The sequence below is a fragment of the Ursus americanus genome, chromosome 24, assembly GCF_024610735.1.
Source record: "Ursus americanus isolate L20-20 chromosome 24, mUrsAme1.1.p, whole genome shotgun sequence".
NCBI classification, from domain to species: domain Eukaryota; kingdom Metazoa; phylum Chordata; class Mammalia; order Carnivora; family Ursidae; genus Ursus; species Ursus americanus.
In genome coordinates this window covers 11237339-11255801 of record NC_142150.1, presented here as the reverse complement: position 1 = coordinate 11255801, position 18463 = coordinate 11237339, and the positions used below count along the sequence as shown (strand labels likewise).

General features: G+C 36.5%; 1 protein-coding gene across 4 annotated transcripts in view; it reads right to left on the bottom strand.

Moving 5' to 3' along the window:
* The window catches only part of GAS2 (growth arrest specific 2), a 128158-nt gene that overhangs the window by 38157 nt on the left and 71538 nt on the right, over positions 1 to 18463 (bottom strand). For 3 of the 4 annotated variants that reach the window (XM_087855348.1, XM_087855347.1, XM_045808678.2), the window contains one exon: positions 15265 to 15372. In XM_087855348.1, coding sequence (XP_087711474.1) covers positions 15265 to 15372 — 108 coding nt within the window. Of the gene's footprint in view, positions 1 to 1357; positions 1412 to 15264; positions 15373 to 18463 lie in introns of all 4 variants that reach the window. The other variant, XM_087855349.1, reaches the window with a different exon arrangement.

Sequence of the window (18463 nt, the reverse complement as noted above, 5' to 3'; positions counted from 1 at the left end):
GGGACACTACACCCAGACAGAAAGAAGAGTGGTTCAATCATCTTTGGTGATAGATGGGAGCCGACGTTGTCACAGCCAGATTAGCGGACCTGATTTAGATTTCCCCTTCACTTAGTAGTAACTGGCTTCACAAAGTGCTTATGCAGTGTCTTGCAACAGGTCCAAAGAAAGTTACCCCTCAGTGTTTCTGCCCCCCAACTCGGTCCCACACTCTGATGTTCTATAACATTCTCAGGTTAATTGAGAAGATTTTGGAAGTGACTTTACAGGAACTCATCTCTCTCCCTCTTACTTGTCAATTATTAATACGGACAACCAATTAAATTCTATTTCAGCAGCAGAATGATTAGCAGTATATGACCATGATTTACATTGTTAAACACGATCCTTACAAAGAATCAGAGCTATAGAGAGACTGTATCCTCAGGATTTCTGCTAGTTCTTCGCACAGAGTGCACCCTCATGTATTTGGTAAATGATTCATGGGACAAATCACGGATAAAGAAATACATTTAACAATACTTTAGAAATCTAGACTAATTCTCATAATTACCTTCAAGATAGAGCCATCTGGTTTAAAGGAGAATTTACAAAATGGGGCTTTTCTAACAACCATTTTATGTCTATGTGGAATAGATAAGAGTTACTTGAGTAAGCTGTGTTTTCTAGATCATAACTGTTGATAATTTAAAAACCAAAAATGATCAAGCATTTCTATTTACACTGGCAACCTCAAGGCATCAAATTCACGCCCAATTCCATTCCCAACCTCTTTAGCTTTTATTGTACTAAAGTGGTAAATCACATGTGTTCGTTAAAGCCCTGCTGATACACTGGGAGGTCAGGTGTGGTGTCAGAAGCAAAAATTTGGCAGGGGTCCATGAGGTTCCATGTGTTAAACCACAAAGGGCAATTTGTGCAATGGGAATAGTATGGAAATAATATGAAATGATATTGTGTTTCATTTTGATTCCACAAGTGTATTCTTTTAAATATTTTAAAACAAAGACTAAGCAGATATGGGAGACAGAAGCCAAATCCAGGTTTATACTTTCAAATAATTCTAATAACAAGCTCAGTAAAGGAACACCCTGGAGCGTGGAAATTGTACTGAGAAAAGACAGAAATCGCTAGGTTACTGCCTGCGACCCATGTGCAATAAGCCCCACGTTGCTATTTTTACAAAGTATTATGGGAAAACCAAAGAAGAAACAGCATTTTAAGACCTCGCTGAAATTTTTAAAGCAGGTACAATATTCACGCTTGGGTGCCCAACTTCTCTCAATTGATTGGAGGCCAAGGCTCCACAGTGAAAGCAAAGTGGAGAGGTTTCCCCCTTAATTATCTAAGTAATTACCTTAAATGTCTGCTTTGCTTTGGCTGTGGAGACATAGTCACAACCATGAAGACCCTACTGAAACAAGAAGATATGAAGTTCATAAAATGCTCTTCGTCTCCGTTGCAGAGAGGCACGCGAACATCACCTGAAAATGCAAACTGGGATCTTTTGTGACAAGATTAGCGAAAACCTTTGTTGTCAAGTTGCAGTAAGAACGATTCCTCTATTGCCCAGTATCCCAGAGTGAAGGGAAGGTTTCTTGCCTAGTAATCCACGGTCAGTGATAACAGAAGCATACATGGACTGGGAATTGTAGACAGTGCCAGCCGTTGACATTTTAAAACACAGATGATGGAACGATCCATTTTCTGGGGTCCTTCAGTTTTCTGTCCCTGCTCAGAGCTCTTATTATAAACATGAGATATGTGCAAGGAAATAATTTTGCTGTGGAAACAGACATCAAGTCTGTGTCTCAATTCCATAAGAAAAGCATACCGCACTCTAGAGAAGATCTAATGAAATCCTAGAGAATATTAAGTAAATGAAGTGTTTATTTTATGCATGAAACTTCCTATTTTAGGGGAAAATCATGCCATCTTGTTTTGACTTTGCTGGTGCCCATTCTCCTTATTCATTTGGGCATCTTGCTTTTACCCAAGGCCCTACCATTTTGTTCACCCTCAGAAAATTGTGTGACACACGAGATACTCTACCACTTCCTTCTGTTGTAATTTAAAATGTATGTAGAATTCTGATCTCACAATTGTCACATACTCACAAGGAGACACCTAGCTTACCTGAAAAGTCGTTTATTGAAAATTCTATAATCAGAATTAAAGGATGTATCCAGGTTCTGTAAGCATCATAGTTCCAAAGTAAAGTCATTCTCGGGAAACATTTGTTTCCCTTCCCATGATTGTATACTATCAAGGCTGTAATTTTTTATTATTTAAACAGGGAACTTTTACACTTAGACTAGTCCATCCTTACCTTTCCTCTAGTTGACATATGCCAGTGTGTTACCATCAGATCTAAGAATGCTGTACATGAGGAAGGTCTTATTCAAATTTTGGTGCCAAGATGTCAATTACAATTCAAGTTTCTCTGGAATCCTTTCAGTATTCACTGGGAAATCTCTTTTTCGTTTTAAGATATTGAGTAAATACAGGAGATAGATAGGTTTTCAAGGCTGATTATGAGAGGCATTCCTCTCTTTGCTTCCAAGAACATTTCTAATTCCTTGTCATGTTGACTGCAGATATAGAGGAAAGGCATTTTGTGGACATCACGATGGGAAAGAAATTTGGTGGCATATACTGTGGGGTCCAAAGTGCCTCTCTGTGCAAGGCTGAAGCCCACCTTAGCCTTAGTCCTCTCAGGTGGGCAGGCAATGAGACATTAACAATATTCCTAAGGTTAAGTTTTCATCGTTTTTCTGTCAAACCAGGACTTCAAAACACCATGATTGTTAAAAAAAAAAAAAAAAAAAAAAAGAGACTGGATAACATTATCATGGCTAACACACTGGTGGATGATGACAAATTAATGGGTAACTATTTGTCTGGTGTTGCCATTTTAGCCTGTGACCCTTGGAGACCTTATGCCTAATGCCAAAGTTGGAAGAGAGATTTGAAAATTATCCCTGCCCTTTACCTGCCTTCAAATGAACCTTCAGACAGACTACTTAATTATCTCTGCCTCACATATTCTCTGAGGCTGGATTTCAAGAAAAAATATGACAAATGGCATGTTCAGAATAAAAGAGACTGTTAACCAAGGGAAACAATGGATCTAACATTGGATGGGTTGGTTTAAAAAGAGAATGAAAAAGCCCTTTAAATGGAGGTATCTCAAGTAATTATAATTTTTTTCTATGGAGTTTATAGTTCCCTAAAATTTTTCTATAAGACCAAGTAGATTATAAGAACTCTGGGGTAAAAAGAAGGCATTTCTTTATAATAGGCAAGAGCATTAGAAGAACAATGTGAGTGTAGTGTGGGAGGATTAGAGGTTGGTAAGAGAAGCAAGTGCGTAGAAGAAATAACAATGTAAAAAAAAGCTACAAATGGGGTGCCTGGGTGGCACAGCGGTTAAGCATCTGCCTTCGGCTCAGGGCGTGATCCCGGCGTTATGGGATCGAGCCCCACATCAGGCTCCTCCGCTGGGAGCCTGCTTCTTCCTCTCTCACTCCCCCTGCTTGTGTTCCCTCTCTCGCTGGCTATCTCTAGCTCTGTCAAATAAATAAATAAATAAAATCTTTTAAAAAAAAATAAAAGCTACAACTAGAAGACTAATGTCATAATGTAATGATTTCTTGCTGGTGTTCTTTTAGGGAAATGGAACATATTGGTAAATAACTCACTGGGATTTGAATTTTTTTGGTAACACCAGAATTTTTACTGCAAAGCAAATTGAGTATATATATCCTAAGGCCAATGTTAAAACCAAATTCTTATACCTTGTTCCTCCCAAAATCTATACAAAGATTTCCTCAAGATCTTAGTATGCTTCTAACAAGATGGCAGGAATTGGCAGAATATATTCCAAAACAGCACACAACCCAGCTTCAAATGAAAATGTTAATACTAGTAAAATTGGAACACACCATTCCATTGAACTAAAATTTGATGTGAGTCAGTAAGGTTCTTGCAATGAAAGGCTTGGCAGTTAGGTGATGATGGCACCTTCCGGGTGCAGGACTGAGAGTTCATGTTTTTAGTGAGGAACTGAAATTCAAAATGCCAAGTTTAGAGGAGAAATGCAAGGCAGTCTAAAATGACCGAGTCATGCAGACACTTAACTAACTGATTTTATGAGAAAGATAACACTAAATAAACAAGTCCTAATTTGTTATAGTCAATGTTGCAATAAAAAACGTCCACCATCTTGACCACATTCAGTACAAACTCAGGATGGCCACATTTGCAAAGTGTCTCTTAATGAGTCTTGCTACAAACTGTTTATGCAGCTTGAACCTGTGAAATAATTATGTACTGTTTATTTATTTATTTATTTATTTTTCAGTAGGCTCCATGCCCAACATGGAGCTTGAACTTACGACACTAGGATTAAGAGTTCTGTGCTCTACCGACTGACAGAGCCAGCCAGGCACCCCTAATTATGTACAATTTACAACGACAGATATTTCACTGGTTTCTTCTTTGTCTTCTAAAAGACTCATCGATCATTCAAGAACATGACACCTGGGGTATAATTGTTTCATTTCTTTCCCTTTTGCAAAAAATCATTGATATTAGTCACTAAAAGTCATTCACATTTATATCAGCATAGAACATACAAACCAAGAAATGTTCTTGTTGGGATGACGATAAAAGGAAGGAAGATAAAAATCTTATAAATGTTACAATCTCATTACTATGAAATGTCTACTTTGCAAGCAAGGCCAATGATCCTTACATTAAAAACACAGGAAACAACTAAGTGTTTTCACTTATGTGAAGATAAAAAATAAAACCTCAAAGGGAAATTTTATTTTGTGAAACTTTAAATATATGGAACTTATTATATAAAAAAATATAATATTATTAACCCTGGATAAACCCCTTGCTAGTTGGATTACCTTGGGAAAGTTATTTAATCTCTATTACCTAGAGTTTCCTCACCAGTAAGATGTATAAATTAACAATCACACTGATTTTTCCCACAGAGCAGGAATGAAAATAAAGTGAGATGATGTACAGGTGAACATACTTTACAAATCACACAAAAGTAAGATTTACTCTACTGCCATGAAGTACCAGGACAAAAAGTTAGAAACGAATGTTATTAAAGAATCACTTGGCATCCATTTTTAGGGAACTTGCTTTCAAAAGCATCAATCGCTATGCCAAAAATGTTCGGGTTGCCCTTCATCATAAGTCTAATTCAGACCCTTTAATAAAAATATAAAAAGGTACAAAAGACAATTTCACCTCCCTACTCTACCCTAGCATGTGTAGGAAATCCTTTCCTACATAATTAGATTAAGGCTCTTAATCTGAACTGCATAAAAGCAAATTGGAAATGGAAATATGGAAATATATAACTACAGTAACTTGAAAATGTTCCTTAGTATCTTCATTCCCAGGATAAACTTTGGCTTCCCGAAGACTTTTCAAATCTGGTCAATAAATTGAAAAGAAAATCAATGAATATGTTGAACAACGTTAAAACCATTCTGGCTGGTTTTTCTGATTTCTTTTCAGGGGAGTGTTATTGTTTTATAACTCTTTGTTTCCTGGGTTCTCTTTCGACACTCCAACAGGGTTGAGCTATTCAATCTCAGAGCACACCAACAAAGGCCTACGCAAATTAGGAGCGGCACGTGACGTGCCCGTCACTTAGTAATGGATGCTGAAAAGTTGAGCGGGAATACTCACATGACTTGCCAAAAGACTAGATGGTCTGAAACAGAATGAATAATGTATAGTTAAAACCATGGGCCCTGAAAACGGATATGTCGAATTCAAAGGAAGTTTGACCGGTAGAGCTTTGTGACTTTTGGCAAGTAATTAACTCACTAATGCTTGGTTTCCTAACTGTTAAAGCAGAGATAATAGTAGTGCTTGTCTCAAACAGTTATGAGGGCTAAATAAAAGAATCCAAAGAAAGTACTTAGAAAAGCAACTGACACGCAGAAAACATTCAGTGAATGGTAAATAGTATACGTAAAGAAATACGACAAAATAAAGGTTCTTGGTTTTTTTTTTTTTTTTACAAAATCCTTGACTTGAAAAATCGACTTGAGAACTTTTAACAATCAAAATGCCAAATCACTGAACTAATTCAACTCAATATTGTGCCTTTTCATTACATATACATACATGTGTGTGTATATGCACATATACACACACATATTACTATATAAGACACACACACACACACACACACAAATTTATCTTAATGGCAGGAAGGCTGTAGTGATACAGAAACTGAAAATGCAGATCATAGGATCTGTGCTTTTCTTCAATGAAGACATTTAATTTTCCAATGCTTCTGTAAGTTTAAAGAATTTTGATTTGTGGCCAGTGGAAAAAAATTGTTCGTTTATTTAGATGGAGTGCAATGGCAAAAGAAAGAGATTCGAGGTGAAATAGAGTCACACATGTATTGTACAACTTAAAGGCATGGTAAATCCATGGCAAATCCCATTGGAGATGAGTTAAAATGCTTATCAGGTCAGCTGAAAAGTGCACACAATTTTTAAAAACCTTCTCACTAGGTGGCCCATAGTGACAAATTCTCAGGGAAAAGGGATCTTTGGTTTTGAGTTCTCATTTATTTATTGTTCTTCACACTTGATAGATATACCTGTTAACATTTCAGTGAAAGGAGCAGTGAGTTCTCCAATAAGAATATAGAGAACTGTCCCAATATATTAGCTAATCTTCCCATTCTTGTAAGAGATATTAAATTGCATTTTTTCTTGCATTCAAAAGTGGTGTCAAATGTCATATTGGGTGCAATCTTGGACATAGTCAAGTTTGAATTTCTCCATGCTTAAAGATTTTCAAACTCAAGCGATAAATCTCAGAAAGACAGTACTCCATCAGCTAAATGTTTTACAGCAATGGTTAATCACTATTTATTTTGCAATCATCCAAGATCTATGCCTTTCTCAAGAAAGAGGTGAAGAGTACTTACTAACATTTGCAAAGTCCTTTGAGAGATGTGTTACCAAAGTGTAAATTATATCCATGTTCTTAGCCCAGCGTCATTGAACATGAATAAATCACAAACAAATGGAAGTGTCTTTAATGGAGCAAAATATTACCCCCCCCCAAAAAAAAGAATTTGAAATCTGAAATTAAAGTGTCTGAATACATTTTAAACACAGTTGCTTGCTTTTCCTGAATTAGAGTTCAGTTTTGAGGCTGTTGGGCAAAGAAAGGGACCCAATTTGGAAATCCTCGTGTTCTAATAATAGCCATGCTTCTCTCACCATGAAATAGACCACTGTAAAGGCTGCCTGAGATTTTACATATATCAGAGGCAAACGTGGCCATATTTTTTTCATAGAAAAGAATATGAGCCATGAGATATTTGAAATCAAAATCACCACTCGCATAAATTGCAAATTAGATAAAAGGTTTATATTCACGTTACTCAAAAAATGAATTTTCAACATCCAGCTGCTGAGTAATGGCTGTTTCTGCAACGTTTCCACTAAGATAAATGAAAGTTTCATTTTCCCTGCTCCTTGTTTAAAACTCCTTTGCATTTTTACCCAACAGGCCATTTTTCATTACCAGGAAAGGTATGCAATTTGAACCATGCTACTTTTTACTCACAGTAAATCAATATGTGTCATAAGAACAGAAGAGAAAGTAATATCACTCGCTATCATTGGACCTTCCCTTAGAGCCAGTCCCAGAAGACACTGCCAGGTTGGGTTGCTATGGCAACCGAGCTTGTATGCCTCTCTTGCTTGGTTTGTTACAGTGAATTGATCTTTACCACACAGGTATAAACCTGAAGAATTTATATGGTAAATAAGAAATTACAAAGAATCAATAACAAGGTGTTTGACCTTTCCATTGATCGGAGATGATCTAATTCAAACATAGTATTAAGAAGGTGACTCTATAAGATTTCAAATTCCTTTGCTGACTTCCAACTAAATTCTTCATTGTCTTTTTTTCTGGCTTCTTAAGTAGTCACATTTCTCAAAATGTGGGGGAAAAATACCTTGAACCATTAGAGTGTTACCATGGAACCCCATATGAAGGTTTTACCCAACTACGAAGGTCTGCTATAAAAATCCCTTGACATAATATTAATCCACTTAAAAAATATCTACAATTAGTAAAAAGATTCCACAAGACTCTACTGTAACATAGAAGAATTAAATTCTGATTTCTATGAAAAAGATACCAGGACAGATAATATATCTTATAATATAGAGAATTCTGCTTCGTTCTGCCTATTAAACAACATAGGCCGTATAAAGTGTTTTGAACAGCATCTGGCATACAAGTAAACACCTAATCCTAATAAATATTGTTATAATTTCTATCACTATCATAATACAGTCGGGGAAACACATTATATCCCTTCTTTACAAAAGCAGGCACCATTGATTATGCAATTTAATGACCTCTGCATTTGGAGTATTTTTAAAGTAAAAATGATGAAAGGAATACACTACTATGTAGCTGAGCCTTAAATATATTGTAACAGGTGCAGGTCCTTTTTAGAGGACTAGCCTCGTGAATAAAATATTTGCATTTAATGGACATGCCCCAGGGAGGCAGCCTGGAGTGGAGTGTGTTATGTGTTTGGCAGTTGGGATTTCAATTTGTTCATCATACTACTTACTTGAGACCTTAAACCCTCTAAGACTTTGTATTTTTATCTGTAACAAAAAGATAAAAGCAGTTTCAAAACCAGCTGTGAGGTGGAGAGAATCCAGTGAGACAAGGCATAGAAAGTCCCTGCTGAAATGCCTGGTACAAATTATACTTCTTACATTTTAGCTGTTTTTCCTTTAAGGATTTTCCAGTCATTTCCTTGAATCATAGTTTCCAAATGGAACTTGAAGGTAAAAATGACTATAAATTCAATAATTCTTAGCAGTACTTTAAGATAGATGGGTTTTAACCCTGGCAAAAGGTATAAAACTTTCAATATAATTCTATGTTACAAATTCTTTTTTTCACTTCCTTCAACTCATAATGTTTTTCCCAAAGTATGTTTTCATGGCCTCCTAGTCCAAGATGATGCTTTTGGGGGGAAAAATGGCAGGAGAGGGAACATTTCTATGGTCAGATACATTTAGAAAATGCTACATAATACATCTCACTCTAGGAGTTAGTAGATCACATGAGCATAATAAACCCTCCAAGAAATCCCAGATAATCTCAGATAAATAAATCAGTATTGCTTTGTGGTCAAGAGCATTGAGTGGGAGTTAGGCCTGTGAATGCCACTTTTGCCGCTCATTAGTTTATCACCTTGGGAAGTTATTCAACTTCCATGCTTCGACTTTCTCATCTGTAAAATGGGAATGGCAACAGTATCTACCATGCCAGGATGAGAGGTTAAAATGAGATCTATCATGCTCTCAGACAGAGGCTAATAGAGTCAGTTCAATAATGAGAGTTCCGAAAGATGCCTGTTTAAACTGTTCTTTACAAATAATATCTCTGAACACCTTTCCTTGGAACACACTTTGAACCCTGCTAAAGTATAATGTTAGGGTAGTGACAAATTGTAATTAAGTCAAAGACTATTCAGCATATTAGTGCCCAAATCAAGTAGCATAGGAAGTCAGCTACCTCAGAATGGATCCCACCGGCTTGCTATTTCTTGCCAGAAAGTCCTACTACCAGGACAGTAGAGCAACTATGTTAACTGTAAAGATCCCGCCCCGTGGATCTTCTACTCATTAGAGCCATTGACATCTATTTCAAGCATTAACAGAGATCAGCCTATCATCCTAAGCCATTTGCATGTCACTAATAATTGAGCCATAAGTTAAAGGGATATCAAAGGATTAAAGCTTTAATGATCAGGAGAGAGAAAACTGAGTATATGGCTCACTGATGGGGTCTGCAAAGAGAAGGGACATTCTCCAGATGTCTGCATGTTTCCTGGTGCTAACCCAAAACAGTCTGATTCAGTTTTCAAAATGGAGAGATAAAATAGTACAGAAAGATAAGCAAAGGTGAGAGTTTCATCCAAGGAAACAATATGCTGCAAGTTCACAGTGAAATTCAAACTCTTTCCTCATCTAAACAACACCACAATTCCAATAAAGCCTCCTTACCCTTTTCCAGAACATGGGAAGCTTAGCTGATGACCAGAAAAAGGAGCAATCAGCTAATTAATCTGACACCTTTTAGAAGACTCTTTATTTCTTTTCAAATTTGCAACTGTATCAGGTTGCTGACTTTTCTGCTCTTAAAGAGTTCATATTTTTAATGTCAACACCAGCAATAAATGTAGAACAAAAAATTAGTTCATTCATAATTCTATGCCCTCGACAATTAAAAACTTAAATAATTATCCTGTTCCCTTCAAGTCTTAATCATAATTATATATAATTTCTACAGAGAGATAATTTATATGTAAATACAATTTAAAAGTCTAGTTTTTTCTACTTAACATCATATCTTCAGTATTTCCTCCCAATGATACATAGAAGTCTTCAAAATGATCATTGCAAGCATCTGAATGGTTATATTTTTCCATGATCAGACATGCAAATTATTTCTAATTGTGTTGTGGTACAACAAATCTCTTCCCTCATATAGTTCTTCCCATCTTGTAGATTAGTGGTTTCAAATTTCAGCACACAGCAGAATTACCTGGACAGCTTGTTTAAATACAGGTGGCTGGGTCCCACCTCAGTGAGGCCCAGGAATTTGCAATTCCACCAAGTTCCCAGACGATGCCAATGCTGCTTATCTGGGAGATCACCTTTTTTTTTTTTTTTAGTGTATTTTTTATTTTTTTAAAGTAAACTCTATGCCCAGCGTGGGACTTGAACTCATGACCCCAAGATCAAGGGTCGCATGCTCTACCAACTGAGCCAGCCAGGCTCAGGAAATAATTACTATTATTTATATGGAATATTATCACTATTGAGTTGGGATTGACATACCAAATCGTACATTTTTACGGCATCTAAGACATATTACTGAAAACCTTTCCTACACGCTTATACAAATTTATATTGCCACCTGACTTCTTGATACTTGAAGCCTGGGTAGAAACCAACTAACAGAAAGAACTAACACGATGGAAGATTCATATTTTTCTCCTCAAAATCACAACTTGAGGCCTCAGATCTACCTATTTATATTTCAAAGATATATACCATGGCTAAGTGGTAAGATCCAAACATCTGTTACCACAGAAATCAACAAGGAGCTTTTATCATCATTGTCCAATTTCAAAAGTCACTGAAAACTAATTGAAATATTTATACCTCGGAGCGGAGTAAATGTGTATCTTCACTATGTAGACACAAATTAGCTGCACTTAACTTGCTTGTCCAACAGATAGGTCAAAAACAATGTCACTCATTGGAAGACGTAGGGCAAAAATCTGACTTCAAAAAATTGTTTTTGGTAAGTTAGAAACAAGAGCATTCTGACTTTGGCAGGAGATTATTAGCATGTTTGTCTAAAAGCCACAATTGAAAATCTCAGAGGTTCTCCCTTGTACTAAAGGATTCTTTATATCTGGGTAGAGATTAATTCCTCACCCTTAAATGGAGACATATGCATATAAATAAACATGCCCACATAGCATATAGATGCGTGTATATAAGTAAACATTAGACAGCCAGATATGCAAAGTAGCTATTCATACAAAGGTTTCTAGAAACCCACAGATAAGACGTATGCTTAGCAAAGATATCTTCTGCAGAAAATGTCTTCCCAGCTCTTTCTCTATAATCTGCGAACATTCTTGTATTTTTCATTCTTATCTGTTGTTATTGTATCCATGAGTGTATAAAGAGAAGTTGTGTTCAGATACCTAATAACCATAAAACCATACATAAGTAAAGTGATTGGGGGTTGTCAACAAAGCTTGAAATCTAGTTGGCAATGAACCTGTTAACTCTGGCTTATATTGAGAAGTGTAGATTGAGAGTAAAAATATGAGAATCTTTTAAGATTAAGAGAATCTTGTATTTATGACTTTCTAAGGGATTTTTTTTTCTGAGTTAGTGTTTCAGGAATTGTGTTATCTTTAAGTAAGAGCTAAGTCAACAGTCCTAACAAGCCTTGACCCTAAATTGTTCTTTGAGTGGATGGGTTCATTATGACCATATGAAGACACTGCTACTCTCAGAATGGACAGAAAACTAGGGCATAAACACTAGTGTAATATACCATGTATATTTCACTGTATGTATGTTTTATATAATAATATGTATAAATGCATCTGCTTATATTATGTAGTAAATATGACCACACCTTGCAGCCGCAAAAGAGAGAAGGCAAATTTTAAAATATGTCAATGTTAAAAATGCAAACATAAGAAACACAGGACTGCAATGGAGAGACAGTGAGGCAATCACTCCCCTAGCGTGTTTGAGATTCTGACGATAAGCACTTCGTATTTAATCCAGGTGTTCAGAGCAACCTAAAGTTAAGATATTAACAGGAACAACCATATGATCACTTGAAAACCAATACCTCTACGTATTTTTGATCATAACTGTCAGTTCCTTACAGTGAGTGAGTGCAGAATGACAATTAATTGTAGTCCAAGCCACAAATCAAAAAGTACTAACCAAAGTGTATACACATCCATAAGACTTTTTTAGCTTATCAATTTAGTTTAGAAGAAGAAATAGGGAGATAACATGTAATAAAAGGTGCATATGGTCTACATGTGAAATTTCAGCTCCTAAACTCAATAGAATGGGAGGTGAAGTCCTCTAGGGAAAACAGAGACAAGGAGAGGGGCCTTTTTAAAACCAGTTTACTCCATCAGGGTGGGAATGGACCCCTAGCAGTCTGAAGGATAAGAATTTCAATGAGTACATAGTAATGGATATTTTCCTTTTCTGACAAATAGTTTTAGTTTCCAATTTATGCAGTGACAGTAAGTTTCCTTTCAAAAGGATTTGAAAAAAAATGGGCCACTTTTAAAGTAAAACCTGTTATATGTAACTAATGAATCGTTGAGCACTACATCAAAAACCTATAATGTACTGCATGCTGGCTAACTGAACATAATAATAAAAAAATAAAATAAATAAACAATAAAGTAAAACCTGTTATAAAAAAAACAACAGTGTGAATTACCCGTGGACAGTGTAAAAAGAGAAGGGGATTAGTACAGGTCATTACAGCACTGTTCTACAGCCCCTGTCATAGCTGAGTGATGCCGTAACTTGCTGGGCCAATCAGGAATGACCATATTCCAGTTAATTCTCTGATTGCAGGTTCACTTGGAACACTGGGAGCATGGAACTGAATGTGTGCAGTATGTGTATGCCATGTTAACTGATATTCAAATCAAATGCTATCACTCAGGACTTCGATGCAATTTTTTTCAGTAAAGCAAATCTCAATTCCTCTATAAACAAGACATGAAAAGAATTTCACCAAAAGGAAACCATTTTCTAAATAGAAAAACAGAGCATTGAAAAAATGCCTTAAATGTCCAAGATGATATAAATTTATTTTATTCATAAATATGGATATCAAATTCTCTGACCATTGACTAAATATGGAAGACCTGACACAAATAGACATATGTGATACATATTTTTGCTTAAAGATATTAGGTTATATTCTAGGGAAAAGTACCTACTCATGGGTTTGTCAACACTTCTAAAATAAAAAGCAATAATTACACAAATAAATGAAACCCTAGGTTTTGATTTTAGGCTCTAGGGCTTAACATTCTCAAGAAATCTGGGTCTCGAGAAAGGTTGACCTGAGAAAGGTCAACCTAGTAAAATTTAAACACATCTGTAGAGATGCTAAATTATTATTTTTTAATGTATTAAAGCAAAATAAGGCAGCTCGGCAAAAATAAACACGTGTGTTATTTTTGTAATAAAAAACAAGAGAACAATAAGCGAATACTAGGGCAACTGTCTATCTAGTGAGGCCATTTTCCAGATTTGTTCTCAAACCCCTAATCGTCATATATCATTATATTTTTCTCATTGTCATTACAAAGCAAAATAGCAATTACTACTTGGAAATTTCTTTTTAAATCAATAAAAATGGCCCTAAAGTTAGATTAAAAAACAAAAGGATCAACATTATTTTTGAAGGCTAATTACGATCAAACTTTTCTTCAAATAACATGTTGGAGAGCCTTAAAAAATTTTGTCATGTGACTAAGTTTCAGTCAAAAGTTGAAGTTAAGAAACCTACACTGACAAAATTAATACTGGGTCATCACTGGTTCTGAGTATTGTTATGAATTTTCATTGATGGTTCTTGCTGTGCACATTCCTTCTGCTCCACAAAACAGAATAATAAGCAAGATATTTTAACTTATTCAAATGAGAGAATACAGTTCCTTTGAATCATAACCTCTGTTCTTTAGGAAAGGACTAAAAAATATGGCAGAAAAATACTAATTTCTAGGAATATAGTAATTAGTGTTATATTTTCATCTTATTTTTGAAAAGAAGAAACTTGGTCTTAGGAAATGTCACAAACTTATTTTGAGATGAAATTATCTTGATTATTCACACACAAAAAAAAGATCACAAGTGAAAACCATGAAATGTTACTTTGAGCCACTAATAACAACCTAAAACTGCTCATGATATCTAGTCCGATTTCTCTTTAGTAAAGTGGACATTAATGATCGTAAGTGATTGTAAAATGGACCGAGACCGCCAGAACTTTCATTGGCACACATTCATGCTTCTTTATTCTAACCCAGAAAACAAAGTAAGAAATGGCAGTCACTAATTAACTATGCCATTATAATGAGTTTGCATTCTCACTCTAGTTCATGACCCAAACTTCTTGAAAAAATCAGGTTCAAATCATTTGAAAAGTTACGAGGACCAATAGGATGATCATTTCCCAAACTTGGGATATGGGAGACCAGGGCGGAATACTGTTTCTGTTTCCCACGCGGTTTGGGGCCTGGGGGGCAGGGGGAGTGTTTAGTTCCTTTGAAACGAAATATATAAACAAAAAAAAAGGAATTTGATTTTTCTTTTTCTCATTGTACTCGATCTCTATGATCTGTTTGGTGTGTGTGTTCGTATATATGTAAAAAGAGAAAGATAGTTCTATTTATTTAGCCCTCAGTAGTAATTATGTATAATATAGTAACAAATGTTCACACCTCCTACCTTCAAGTCCAACTGTTTGTAGCATAGGAGAAGTTCCTGCTTAGTTACGGGTCATGGTTCCCCTGTAATCCCCCGCTCAAGTCTTGAATAGTCTCAGAAAGGACAAGATACCAAGTGAAAAGTAAAACTTTACCCTAATGAAGAGGATCTTTTCTCCCACTCGGTATCTTCCTTGAGAAAGTCTCTCCACACAGAATTTGTTTGGGCATTTGCAAGGAGGATCTTCAGAAATTCGCTTCACCTAAAAGAGAAGAGCATACTAGTTCAATTTTCCTTAATCAGGTTCCATTAAGATTAATTTGTTCCGTGGGTTCAAAGGCTCCAGGACCGTTAATGCTTCTAAATTTGTTCTATACCAAACTACGGACATGATATGAGCACAGAAGTATTACATTAAATCCTAACTATGTAAAAGTCAGGCCCTGAAAGCATTTTCTGAAGGCCAATAACTGCACTACGGCATAAGTTGGATGATGACAATAGTAATGAAGCTAGAGGATAATGACGGGCAATCAATCGGCAGTGTAGGAGTAATTAGCTAGGTTCTCATTTGGGGAGAATTAAAAGGATCGTGCACGTTGGGTTGCCAAGATAAACATACTGAAGCTAGAATAGAATGTATGTTAACAGGGTAAAATCTCCTCATTATAATTTTAATGATACTAATTTTACTATTTTCAAAATAAATGAGAATTAAATTGTTATTTTATTTAAAAAATGAGCCTACCATTTCATATTATTTGGAATTCTAAGATTTCCTTTAGGAAATCATCTCTACTTCACCCAGAGTCACCCAGCAATTCACTCTATGTCAGTAATTCTCACCTACCAAAACCCACTTTTGTGGCAGTATCTTACAATTTACATGTTGTATAGAATCCATGTCTGAATATCAGATTTCATCTCTATTTTATCCATCTCCCAACTCTTTAAAAAATACATAATCTAAGTGACATGAACCACATTCTAGGGTACAGTGGGGTCAGTGAATGTGGGCAGTTCTCCGAGTTCTACCATGTGTATTTTTTTCTAAATTTATTTGTAAAAATGTTTTTAAAGTAAAACTGTTATATATATATAAATTATGTTCAATTTATACCATTGCTAATTTATACCATATCTTTTCACCACATAAGGGCTTCCATGAAAAGAAAGGAAGGAAAGAAGGGAGAGAGGAAAGGAGGGAGGAACGGAGAAAGGACTTTGGCCATCCAGCAGAAAATTAGAGTCAGCATCATAAAAACACATGGCCCAGACTTTAAGAGAGCCATGCTTGGCATAGCTTCACTGCCACAAAGGAACTGGGCAAGGCAGTAAATTGGTGTTCGAGTAGTTCCTCTGCTAAGAGAAGAGAATCACGATTATGTATGGAAAGTGTTTCCATCTTGAAGTGTTCTTAGATGAAACACAGAAACTATTGGTATCAAATGAAAGAAAATACAAGAAACATATTCTCAAGTGACCTGCCCTTCTCCATTGCTTTCCTAGCTTTGAAAATGGACTTGCTTTTTAAAATCAAGGGCTTTTTTGTCATTGTGTGAGAGGTGGAGGCAGAAATGGAAGAGACAAGGGCCAGACTGTGGGTAGTGGAAATACATTGTTAAGTCAACAGTGACTGATGACATCTGAGCTTCTTATATTACCTGGGGATAAGTCAGTCTGGCAGGTGTTCTGTTTTTGGCCAGGAACTCAGCCAAGTTTCTGCTGAAATAGGATTTCGAGAGGAGCCTGATTACTCAGAATTATACTATCTCTCATCCCCAGACTGAGGAAGTTGATGGAGAAGAGGAAGAAAGTAAGAATGGTTTCTTAGAACTGTATTCAATTCCTTGTGTGGGAACACACTCACCGTGAGCAAAGGCAAACAGAGAACTCAAAACAACCCTATTTTTTTTTTTTAATCACAGCTGATTCCCTCTATCAGGACGTCTGGAGAATATATTAATCTGAACGGACTCCATATTCAGTGTGTTTCTCTCATGATATCTTGATTAAAGAAGGTGGCATGGATTACCCGTATAAAAGGTCACCTAGTTTTTTTTTTTTTCCAATTTTCCACAATACCCTCAGGAAATGTGAGGATACACTGAAAGTTTCAAACTGGTACTTATTGTTGAAACTGTTCACGGGATATGATATCTTAGGTCCACTTTTCTTTTTCTTTATTCTTTTCTCCTTTCTTCCCCTTCTTCTTTTGCTCCCCCTCTTTAGTCTCCTATTTTTTTTTTTTTTGGTGAAATAATAACCTTGCCAGAGTAAAAATAGCCAATATTATTAATGAAACACAGGGACTCTGCGAGCAATCTCTGTCTTACACCCCTCTTCTATAGCACACACTGCTGTTCGAGAATTTCAACTCCCCAATGGCTGTATATGCCTCACACACAGGGAAGCAGTTGCCATAGGAACTCTTTCCCTTTTCTATCTGACATAGGAAGCTCGGATTTAAACCATGGGTAAGGGGGCGCCTGGGTGGCACAGCGGTTAAGCGTCTGCCTTCGGCTCAGGGTGTGATCCGGCGTTATGGGATCGAGCCCCACATCGGGCTCCTCCGCTATGAGCCTGCTTCTTCCTCTCCCACTCCCCCTGCTTGTGTTCCCTCTCTCGCTGGCTGTCTCTATCTCTGTCGAATAAATAAATAAAATCTTTTTAAAAAAATAAAATAAACCATGGGTAAGACCCAAATTATTTTTCTCTCTGCTCCACTGTTCCTGAAACAAAACACACCAATGAAAAGCTATCACTTAACCAGAATGTGAATATTTCAGTGCACTTTCCCTAGCGTAGAGTGAAGGGGACTGTAAGACCCTGCGGTGGCCAAATAAGACTCAGAGAATGCACTATGGCCTTTGATATGCCGCCGTGCATTGCCAACTCTAGACAGGGGCTACAGTAAGCTGTATTTCTCAAGCTCACATAACCGTGGAATTCTTTTCCCTATGGGGCCTCTGGCAGTGTGTCTGATTAAACATTATTTGAGAAATGCTGGTTTAAAGACTTTCAGAACAGAGTATTCTAGCTGGCAGTAGTACAGAAATACCCACTTGACACATTTCCTACATTCAATTAAAATCCCTTAACTAAAGAGATGGTTACGTTCCCAAACTCCATTTGGTAAACCTTACAGGGGGTTTAAGGCTCTTCTGAAATCCCCTTCATGGTTTGCAGTTGAGAGAACAGAACTTGGAGTAGAGAGAACCACAGAGCGACGGCCATGCCATTTTATTTATTTTTTAAAGATTTTATTTATTTATTTGTCAGAGAGAGAGAGAGACAGAGAGCACAAGTGGGGGAGAGGCAGGCAGAGGGGGAAGCAAGCTCCCCATGAGCAG